General features: G+C 31.3%; 1 protein-coding gene across 1 annotated transcript; it reads left to right on the forward strand.

Moving 5' to 3' along the window:
- The first annotated feature begins 543 nt into the window (after nt 1-543).
- On the forward strand, nt 544-12171 carry LOC111316777 (putative galacturonosyltransferase 15). The gene is made up of 7 exons (XM_022918908.2): nt 544-781; nt 888-1239; nt 2048-2091; nt 4758-4919; nt 10198-10779; nt 10884-11186; nt 11538-12171. Exons 2-7 carry the CDS (start codon nt 978-980, stop codon nt 11829-11831), a joined length of 1647 nt encoding a protein of 548 aa, XP_022774643.2. The 5' UTR covers nt 544-781; nt 888-977; the 3' UTR covers nt 11832-12171.

Consider the following 12171-nt stretch of genomic DNA (forward strand, 5'->3'; position numbering starts at 1 on the left):
TTAATAGAAATAATTTATTAATGGCTAAATTCTATCAACTAACAAATTTATAATCATATAATATAATATATATAAAATATTTTTTAAGAAAAATTTACATTTTTTATATTTGTATTAATTTTAATAAATCAAGATAAATAAATTACACAAAAATTTATTAAAACACATATTAATTTAAATTTTTTTAGAATTCTCGAATGTGGCTATGCCACTGGTTCTATCAATAGGTCGGACCGTCCATTAAGCTCGCGGGTTTCAATTTGTTGAGGCTGGGCTTCAAATAAAATTTGTGAAGCTTGAAAAAAATATAGTAATAATGAGGTGCATAAAAAAATTATGAGACCGCCCTCACAATAACCTTCCTCATCACCAAGTTAAATTGCCAAGGGGGACAGCGAGCTTTACCGGTTCCTGATTTTCAGCCTGTCGGTGAGAATAGTTAAAATGTAAAGGGCAAATGTATAATTCCACCATAAAACGTAGCCCCATTCTGGAAAACTCTCACGCACTCTCACTCCTTTGTACCACTATTTATAATTGCGATCTATCAGTTACTCCGTGTTATTTCCCGCGGCTTTGAACGCGCCTTCAATTTTGGCTTTTTTCTTTTTCTTTTTTTTATTGTTATTTTTAATTGTCTCCTCTTCGCATTCTGAAAATCCAAAAAGAAAATAAAATTTAATATTATTTAATTTTTATTTATTTTTTTAGTTTTGTTTTCGGAGCCCAATGTTGCAGGAATCGTTGTGACTTTTTCACTAGTTAAAACTACCTGTGCCAGGTTTGTATAAATGATGCGGCCAATCCTTCTTTTTTTTGTTCATCGATTTTTAAAAATTTGTTTTCCCTTTTGTAAAATTTAATTAAAAATCTTCAATCTTCTCAAGATTTCAATGCTAGTCTTCAGCAATGATCGAGTGGATCTTGTTTGGATTAAATGGAAGTGAGGAGAAAGTGGAGGAAAGTGAGGGAAAATAATGAAGTTCTACATATCAACAACAGGGATAGGGAGGGTTACGATATCGAACTCGAGTGGAGGAGGTGGAGGAGGAGGAGGAGGGGGGAGCAAGGGAGCGACGGTGGCAATAACGGGGGCTGCGGCGGCGCGTGGACGGCTATCGAGCCGGACTCTGTTGCCGGTGGTGTTAGTTTTGGGGATCGTTTTGCCTTTCCTTTTCGTTAGAATTGCCTTCTTGGTTCTTGAATCTGCTTCTTCGTCTTCTTGTTCTTCCCCTATCGGTAATTTCCTATATCCTTTGTTCACTCCAATTCGTTTTAACCGAATCTTACTATTTTTGCTTTTTTTTTTTGTTTTGGAAAATAATTTTTTAGGGATGCACTGCTTTAACGGTGTTGTACCTTTGGTTTGTATCAATTTTACTGTATTTTTTTTACTTTTAAACTCAATAAATTATTATTACTTTTTTGGAGAATTGACCAATGAGTTGCTTATATTTAATCACTCTGCCGTTCGTTTAAGCACCTGGCCTATGTTTTTATTTACTTTAAATGTTGAAAATTTTATTATATTTCATTTTATTTTAAAGTTCTAATGGATGATTCTAATTATATCTTTTTTTTTTTACATTTTTTAAAATTATTTTAAAATGAAATTTATTAAATAATTCTTTTCTTCATATATTTTTTTTCATTTTTAAGTTTTTTATTTGCAAATTCTACTATTTGTAAGAATTTTCAATTTTTAAAAATATTAAAATTTGTATATTTGAAAGATTTAAAAGTTTTTGAATTTATATATTAAAAAATTTAAAAATTTTTATAAGATATTATTAAAATTCTTTTCCTCAAGTTAAATGTAATTTTGTTTTTAATTTATGAGGATATAAAAATTTGATAAATTATATAATTTAATGAAATTTTATATTTAAAAATTTTAAAATTAAGATGAAAAAAAACTAAATAAATAGTTTTATCTAAAAATTTTGAAAAAAAAAAGTTTAAACGTGGAGAAAAAAAGTGCGTTTAAAAACTCTCAAACTTTTGTTGAAAGTAGTAATTAACTGTTCATTTTAATGGCATTTTGCAGATTGCATAGGATGGAGGCTTTTTAGTGGACGTGACACATCTCAGGTTAGTGTCATTTTAGTGGTATAAAACTTTTTTTTTTATTATATGAGGAGAGTAAAATTTTAATATAAATAAAAGGAAAAAAAAAAACTCGAAATCAGATTTTTTTATGTCTCCTCGAACGTCGTAGACGGTATAAAAACTTTTATAGTAACCGATTTGCCCTTTATATTGTGAAGGGGATTTTTCTTCATTTCCTTCATTTTAAGTTATGAGAAAATAGTAATTACAAAAATTAAGAAAAAAAAGGACATAATCTGAACAAGTCATGCTAGAATGTACGAGCAACTTGTAGTATTAGATTGCCACGTGTATCAAGGGGAGGTGGGCAGGATTGGAATTTGTGAACTTTGTGGTTTTTTAGGAGAAAATATTTATCCATAAAATATTAAAAAAAATACGAAACTTAAAATAATTATGACAATGAGGTGAAAATGAAAAAAAAAAAAAAGTTGAATTTTTTGAAATAAAAAGGAGTGTCAGGGGTCATTGCTGCCACTTGGATTTTGATTAAAGATTAGAATTCCCTAATTTTTTTTTTTTTTGCTAAAAAGAAAAAAATCTTTTGTGTTATAATTCAATAATCATTAATTTTTAATATTTTATTTCAAGCAATCAAACTCTTAAGTTTTTATTTTAATTCAATTAAATCTTTAAATAAATAAAATTTAATTATGTGATAAAATTTAATAAATAAAATTTCAAATTACAAATAATTGAATTTTTAGAGGGATTTGGAGGGAGAGGGATAAAGAAAATAAAAAAGAAAAAAGAGGATATTTTATTTTATTTTATATAATATATATTAATTATGTCATTTAGCAAATTTTTATTTATTTTATTAATATTATATAAAATTTTATTTTAGTAGGTAAAAAAAATTAATGATGGCAACTGTTTTATTCAAATAAAAACTTAATTGCGTGTAAATAAATATTGGATAAGTTGATTAATTGTAATAAAAAAAAAAAAGAGTTTAGATAAAGTTTTAATTATAATTCATGGATCTTTTATGCCTTTTAATTTTTTTTTTAATTTCTGTCACCTTTTCCCAACTTAATTTATCTATTTTTCTCGAACAAGACCCAAATTTTGATTATGATCAATTTTGGGATAAAATCCAAAATGATAACGATGTCTTGGTAATTAATTTGCAAAATCATGCCAGATATCTGTCAATATTTTATCCTGACGCGTTACCTTCTTTTGGCGGGCGCAAGTTGCTCTATACCTCAATTCCTGATTTTAAAAAGTGCCTATTTTTCATTTTAAAAGAAATGGAATTCAATTTTTTTTTTGAACATATTTCCTATCATTTTTTTATTATAATTTTATAATTATTTAGTTACATTAAAATTTATTTAAAAATTTATTATTTATAAATGTGTGGTTTCACATAAATTTTTGATAGATTTTTATATAATTTTAAATTTTTATTGATTAATTATATTATAATAATTATAAATATATTTTTTTCTCTTAAGAGGAGTATCGAATCATCCATCTATTCTTATAATGGAGGGTGGATACAATAGTATTTTGTTTTTGTATAAAAGAGAATATTATGATTGTTAAAATAAAAAGAATATTATGGCTTGATAACTTTGATGTAAGATCTCAACTCAAGTTTCCATCTCTTAAATATTGTTTCTTTCTTTGGGTACAATGGGAAATATAATAATTGTTTCTATAATACTGGAATTTAGGACTCCTATGACTTGAAACTTGAAGGTTGGAGTTTACATTAGTAAAATAGTAGAAAAAAGAAAAGAAATTTTGATTGAATTATGGTACTATTGTCCAAAATTTTCAACTTGCAAGTCTAAGAAAAATCAGTTTTATCTTTTCATTATTTTAATGCTTTTTCCTCTGTACACTTTGACATTTTCTATGCCCACATATTTGTACATAGTAAAGGATGAAACAGTGGGGACATTTTGGCAAACGGGACATCTATTATCATCCAAAACGAAAATACATTAAAAGAAAAAAAAAATTGATAAAGAAAACAAAATGTGTAAATGGTGGGGTATACTTTTTCTTTTTTACATTTGTTTTGTCGCTGTTTCAACTAATTTCTATAGTGGGCACTCAAACCAAAAGATATACTATTAAAAATGATTTTGATGATTGAAAAAAAGATATATTTCTATTTTGTAGCTTTTTTTAATTTTATATATCTAGGACCTCTCATAGAGTTTGAGATATATTTAGAAAAATCTACAAGGGGAATGGCATTTCGGTCAAAAACCCAAAACATTTTGGAAACAACAAAATGCTGATAATAATAAATGGATCATGAAAAAACATATCTGGAAGGAAATGTCGTTATTTCACTTCCATTAAGTTGCTTTCTTAGACACATGGCCAGTTGTCATGCCATCGTCATATTATTATGCTCGTCCACTTGCACGAATTTTCTGCTGTCAATACTTTTTACATGTTTCCGCTATGTTCTCAATGAAAGCTAGAAAAAGTGTAGAGCTATTTTTAGGTTTGGAACAAGTCAAAAAGGAATCCTGTCAACGATGGTTCATCATCATTACCTTTAGTCATCATATATGTCAACATGGTTTAGTGAAATCAACGGTTTGAAAGGCTTGTGCATTATAGTTGATCATATCTGATTTAGTTATATGGTTTTATCATGTCATGCATGTACCATAAAGAAACTCAAAGAAGAACTGACAAGGGCACTAATGGAGGTGAATGATGGCAACAGTGTTGAAGGGGGAATAAAGGGTTCCTTGGAGTCATTCAATGAGCTTGTGAAGGAGATGACGTCAAAACAACGAGACATCAAGGCCTTTGCTTTCAAGACAAAGGCTATGGTAATTTACTCTTACTCATTTTGTTCTTGTCCTTATAGATCAATTTATCTCCGTTATTGATAATGCGTTAATTTTTTTTTTTTTCCTCTGAAGAAACTGAACAAACATCCTAAGTAGTGATTTGAATTTATATTGGCATTATGCTCTTTATTTTCATTTTAATTGATGTGAATCAAAGCTATGCTTATTTCACCCTCTACCTTACTAATAAAATATATATGAGGAATTTTTAAGATTCTTAAATTATAGAATCTAGACTTTAATCACTCGCTACATGAATGTCTTCTTTGACTTTAGTAGTAATATCACAGTTTTAATTAAAATAGGGAATGAAAGCGGAAGCATGAAAGAGGAAAAATGAAAAATGTTCAAAAGATTGAAATGTTGGATTTCTTCTAGAAAGAGGGGAAGGACAAATGGCAATGTAGGCAATCAGAGTTACGAATTCTACTCGTTTAAAAAAGTTTGAAAGAAACTGCCAGTTTAATATGAGACCCAAATCAGGGTCTCAGATATTATGTTGTTAATAGGTATATATGGAATGTGCACTTTTTGACTTAAAATGGATAAAACTTGAGACAGCGTACTGGGACTAAGCAATTGAGACACAGGGAAAAATAGGGCAAAAAGATAAGAGATAAAAACATATGCATTACCCATACTTTACTGTAGGACATGAGGACATCATATGCCCGATCATTTTCAATGGATGTAAATTGTTAGATTGGCTTGTTGGAAGCACAGTTTTAGAGTAACTTAATGAATTTTCTTAGAGCCAAAAGCTTGTTTGATCAACTAAAAGTTTTATGAACTCAGAAGCCAGCAGTAGTTTTTTAATTACCAAGAAGATTACAGTTGCATTCTTCATAAAAAAGGAAAATTGGGTCATGAACTTTCAAAAGGATTCCTAGGGATTCTTATAACTCCAGACTAATTAAATTTGGATGCCTTTACAGTCTGAAAATTACATATGGTATATGCATACATGTGGACAAAGATGGTGGGTTGCTCTTGGTTTTGGACTTTTGGATGTTCTAGGCCATTTTATCTTGACCTATGTCTTTATTGGTTGTTTGTCAAAACATTAAGATGTATATTGTCATTAAAGGTCACGTAACCCTTTGGGGTTCTACCAGATATTATTTCTCATTCAATGAGAGAAGTTTTGCTGATGTGTGGCAAAAGCATTCCTCCAACATGCATTAGAATTTCATCATTGAATGTTGAGAAAGTATGAAAGTTGCCAAGGCATCTTTCCCATGAATTTACCCTAAATATTTTTTAATTAGGGCTGCCATGTGAGGACCATCTCTCTTGAATCGTAAAACATACAAAATTTGATTAAGCTGATTGATGATGATGCATTTTGTCCACAAATAGCCAATGCAACTATTTAAGCAAATTGCTCTTGGTTTTTAGCTATTGTTGTTTTATATTTGTCCTTGTTTATTTTTATTTTTGTTTTTCTTTGGGAGAGCTATTTCTAGTTCCTGTGGATTTGTTTCAAGAAATGAGTGTTGGGCAAAGATCGAGACAAGAACTCAGTGTGACAAAAAGATAGATTTAGATTAATAATGAGCTCAAAATACCCTTTTTATAAATTGTTTGTAAGCAATACCTAATTGTTTTGATATAGATAATTATTGCCTTTTATTCCTAGTACAAGTGGTACTACTATATCATTCTTTTTCTCTTTAACACCGGCATTTTGACAGACTTCTACATGTGAACTAGATAAATAATTTATATGGGGTAAAAGTTCATATTTGTATCAATGGTGTTTCTTTTATTGAAATCAATAAGTATATTTTATAACTAGTAAGTTTGTATTATTTGAAGTGAGGAAATCTTTAGAATAAAACTATTTTATTCTTTTATATTTTTTTTATTACAATGCTAGAATTGCATGAAAGTATATAGGCTAAAGATTGAATATTCTCAATCTTAAAACTCAAGATTTTCATGCATTAAAACAGCTAATTAAATGAGTAATTTACTCTTTACACATAATAAGAAAATATCTAATGGATTTTGTGTAATTACTTAAATCACTTCTTATTTTAAAAATAAGAAACTTAACTAAAATAGACAAAGTAAACTAATCAAGTACTACTGAAGATTAGATTTCCACACCCCCCTTCAAGTTGGGTGGTAGATGTCAATCATGCCTAGCTTGGACTTCAGATTCTCAAAGTTGTTCTGAGAGAGAGCCTTAGTGAGTATGTTTGTAGTTTGAAGGCATATGGGAGTATAAACTTATCTAACAATTCCTTCCTCTATCTCCTCTTTAATGAAGTGATGATCAATCTCCACATGTTTAGTCCTATCATGATGAACAAGATTTTTGCTATACTTATGGTAGCTTTGTTGTCGCAGAATATCTTCATGGATTCTTCTACAAAGGTTTTTAACTCCCTTAGTAACCTTTTCAGCCAAATTCCCTCATATATATCATGAGACATAGCTCTAAGCTCAGCTTCCGTGCTATTTCTAGCCGCCACAGATTGCTTCATGCTTCGCCAAGTAACCAAATTTCCTCACACATAGGTACAATAACCAATAGTTGATAAGGCAAGGGCTTTGAAATTTCATAACTCAATAAGGCATTCTATTTATTAGATTTGTAGTAGTAAGAACAGCCTCATCCTAAAAATGCTTAGGTATAGGGGCAGCCATCATGAGGGATCTTGCAACTTCTAACAAATGTCAATTCTTTCTTTCAGCAACGCCATTTTGTTGAGGAGTGTCGACACATGAGTTTTGATGAATTATATCATGCTTCATTAGATATGATCCAAGAATTGAATTGTAGTATTCTCTCCCATTGTCGGTTCTCAACATTTGGATTTTGATTTTGAATTGAGTTTGGATCATATTGTTGAAGTTTTGGAATAGCTAGCCGACTTTTGATTTTACGTCGTAAGGAATACCTAAGTAACCTTGGTGTGATTATCAATAAATGTGACAAACCATCTGGAGCCAGTAATGTTTTTTACTCTGAAAGGACCCCAAATGTCATGTGTATCTTGAAAAAGGATGGAATGGTTTGTAAGGCAGATTAGGATATGTGGTACGAGTATGTTTGGATAGTTGGGAAACTTTACATTGAAGGTTGTTAGGATTTTGATTGAATAATAAGGGAAACAACCTTTTAAGGTGCAAAAAATTTGGATGAGCTAACTGATAGTGCCACAACATAATAGTACTATCTTTATTATTATTGGAGGATGAAACCATACAAGAGATCTTTTGATATTGTCTTTCAGAATCATTAGCTCTTAGGATATTGAGTCTTGCACCCATCTTAGCATTGTCAATCATCTTCTGTGAATCCAAATCCTAAAATTCACACATATTTGAAAGAAATTTAGTAACACACTTAAGGTTTCTTGTAAGTTTACTTATAGATAGTAGATTGCAACTTAGATTTGGGATAAACAAAACAAAATCAAGTGTTATCTCTTTAGAAATAATAACAGAACATGTATCGGTTACTTTTGAAAGTGACTCATCGGCAATTCAAACTGTGAAGTTTTCATGACATGGATTGTATTTACTAAATACAGATGCATTCCTAGTTATATGGTTTGAAACTTCTGAATCTACAATTTATAAATTTGATTTTTTTAGTTTTACACTCAAGGCACTTAGAAAATTATCTTTTTGTGGTAGAGAACCTGTTCGAATAGGAGTGGTAATGTTCTGCAGTGATTGAGAAACACTAGCTCCAAGGTTAGAGGTAACCTTCGACACCGGACTCTTCTTTCCGTTGGCCATATTGGACTCTGAGTGAAAATTTTTAACGGTTCAGATCAAGCTCTGATATCATGAAGAAATTTCTAAAATAAAACTATTTTATTCTTTTATATTTTTCTTATTACAATGCTAGAATTACATGAAAATATATAGGCTAAAAATTGAATATTTTCAGTCTTAAAATCTAAGATTTTCATGCATTAAAATAATTAATCAAAGAAGTAATTTACTCTCTACACATAATAAGAAAATATCTAATGGATTTGGTGTAATTACCCAAATAACTTCTTATTCTAAAAATAAGAGACTTAATTAAAATAGATAAAGTCAACTAATCAAGTAATAATGAAGATTAGATTTCTTCATGAAGGAAAGCCTATTCTATTCCAAGTTAGAAATAGCTAACTCAACCAGCAACTTGGACTTTCCCATTCTGTCAAATGGTTGAGTTAATGTTGGGTTTAAAAGTGTTCTAGAGAGCACTGATGATGAGACTTTACGTTTAGCATTACTCAATTGTGTGGCATCAGAATTTTTGTTCTAACTAGTTCTTATATGTTGCGGCAGTCCAGTTGCCTCTGTTGACTTATGTCAGTATGAAAAAGGTTGTTTGACCACATGTTGTAAGGTATTTGACCTTAAAATGGATAAGCTTACAGAGACTGCATTTAATTATTACGCTCATGTGCTCGTGTCCTCATGTTCTGAAATAGCTGCAAACTTACTTGATCCTATTTGTTGCTGGCAATCCATCAAATATGATTGTGTGTAATTGATCTTGAACTTTTTATTAGGTTGAGAATTGTGGCATATTTTACCTTCCTTCATAGGCTACTATTTTTCAGGACTTGAGTTAATGCTCACCATCATGCCCATTTCTTTCCTGTTTCTGATACATCCATTAATTGTTTGTGTTTACTCATGAATTACCAGGGAAATTTGATTATCAGTGTCTAACAAGTAATTAGGAAAGAAATTAATAATAAAAAAGGTCCTTGCTATTCTTGTCATTGGTCAGAGTCCCATCACCAGAGAAAGATCTTAAAATTTGTATAAATGATCAATTGTTACCTAGTGGAATAACATCAATTGTGTTCTACTTTCTCTTAGGAACTTGGACGAAACACCTGCATTACAATGTCATGCAATTTGATATATTTTTGTTTCAAGCCTTTGATTCTTCTGAATCATGAGGATGCCCAAGTGTTAGGAATAAACAATTATTTTATCATATATATTGTTTTCTGGTTCGATGCTACTCACTAAACCATGTTTTTGGGTGTGTTTACATATTTTCTTGTGGTTTGTATTTGCTTGTATGTTCTTTTGCTTGTACATGGAATTAATGCTTTTGATTACAATGAGTATAAGAAACTGTTCCGTCTAATGAAAGGAAACAACTGAAATGAGGTGTCATTGATAATTATATATTTTAAGTCATTTGTTCAAATGTAACTTGCAATACGTGTATCCGCTTCAACATTCTCTAATAAAACAAAGTACTTTCTTTTTTTATTTCCAGCTATTAGGTATGGAGCAAAAGGTGCACTCAGCGAAGAAGCGTGAGTTAATGTACTGGTATTTAGCTTCACGGGGTGTCCCAAAGAGCCTACATTGCCTATGCCTGAAATTGGCAGAAGAGTATACTGTAAACGCAATGGCCCGTTCTCATTTACCTCCACCTGAACACGTTTCTCGTCTTGCTGACACATCCTTTCACCATGTTGTGCTTCTTACTGACAATGTCCTGGCCGCCTCTGTTGTCATATCATCTACAGTTGAAAATGCAGCAAATCCTGAAAATATGGTGTTTCACATAGTAACAGACAAGAAAACTTACACCCCAATGCATGCATGGTTTGCAATAAATTCTCTCAAATCAGCAGCCGTGGAAGTTAAGGGATTACATCAATATGATTGGTCTGAGGAGGTGAATGTTGGAGTTAAGCAGATGTTGGAAATTCATCGCTTGATCTGGAGTCATTCCTACAATAATCTGAAAGAAGAAGACTTTGACTATGAAGGAGAGAATAAAAATTGTTTGGAGGCTTTGAGCCCTAGCTGCCTTTCCCTTATGAATCATCTTCGCATTTATATCCCTGAAGTAATTACTCTAAAATTTGCTTTGAATTTTCTGATAAGCGATTTATTCTCAACCTTAAATTTCAGCGGGCATTGATATTTTCTTAACTTTCATGGGTTGCACAGCTGTTTCCAGATCTCGACAAGATAGTATTCTTGGACGATGATGTTGTAGTACAACATGACATAGCATCATTGTGGAAATTGGATCTCAATGGGAAAGTTGTTGGTGCAGTTGTTGACTCATGGTGTGGCGACAACTGTTGTCCAGGAAGGAAATACGAGGACTACTTGAATTTTTCACACCCAATAATTTCATCCAACCTTGATCAAGATCATTGTGCATGGCTTTCTGGTATGAATGTCTTCGATCTTGAGGCTTGGAGGAGGACCAACATCACAACATCTTATCATAAATGGTTGAAACTTGTAAGTAAATTGTCGGTCGGCTGATCAGCTATTAGGCTAATATTGCTTTAATGTCCATTTTATTGCAAATCATCACCTAAATTCAGTGGATAAAGCAAAATTAAGGAAACTGTATTTATTTATAGACTTCCAAGTTGCACAAAGTATTTTGCTTATCCTTATTGACACCTCTACTGCTTGGCATTGCATTTTCATACCTCATAGCATGGTACTGATTGAAATCTTAGACCTGGCAATTGGTGTATTTGTGTCGTTATCAATAGGAAAAATGGAACATTTTTATCTTAATTGTAAAATGAATTAATTTCCTTTTTGTTAGCTACCATAATCCAATAAATAATCTTTTAACAGAATCTCAATTCTGGATTGACGCTATGGCAAGCGGGAGTACTTCCACCAACCTTACTTGCTTTTGAGGGTCATGTGCATCCTATTGATCCGTTATGGCATGTCGCTGGGTTAGGCTATCGATCCTCGTCTGCTCATGGAGAGATATTGGAGGCTGCTGCTGTTTTGCATTTCACTGGCCCTGCAAAGCCATGGCTGGAGATTGGGTCTCCAGAAGCACGAAGCCTGTGGAATACACATGTAAATTTCTCAAACAGCTTTATTCGGAAATGTAGAATATTGGGGGTAGGAGGATGAAGTTCTCTCACATTTACGTACTCAGTTTCGGAACCAAACCGGCAGTAACTGTATGGAACCAGAGGGAAGAAGGTTTTGCCTTCAGTCTCTGCTTATACTTTGCATAGCACGACATTGGTAGCTTTTCATGTCCATAATAGAAAATACATGAAGGTACTTCCTGATATACAATAGAGTAAGAATCTTAAACCTTCAGGGGATAATAGTGATTATATCGTTGTAGCTCTTCAACAAAATTGTAAATTACTTTAGTCAGCTTATTGACATTACTTTATCTCAATGGTGAAACTCAATTTTAATTTTTTTTTTTATAATATGTATTTTTTCCAGTTCAGAGTCA

Source organism: Durio zibethinus, chromosome 24, assembly GCF_047325235.1.
Source record: "Durio zibethinus cultivar Kanyao isolate XHJ-2024 chromosome 24, ASM4732523v1, whole genome shotgun sequence".
Classification (NCBI taxonomy): Eukaryota; Viridiplantae; Streptophyta; class Magnoliopsida; order Malvales; family Malvaceae; genus Durio; species Durio zibethinus.

Coding starts and splice junctions, on each gene's coding strand:
- LOC111316777 (XM_022918908.2), top strand. CDS start 978: ATGAAGTTCTACATATCAACAACAGGGATAGGGAGGGTTACGATATCG. Junction 2,092..4,757: donor GTGGACGTGACACATCTCAG/GTTAGTGTCATT, acceptor TGTACCATAAAG/AAACTCAAAGAAGAACTGAC. Junction 4,920..10,197: donor CTTTCAAGACAAAGGCTATG/GTAATTTACTCT, acceptor TTTTATTTCCAG/CTATTAGGTATGGAGCAAAA.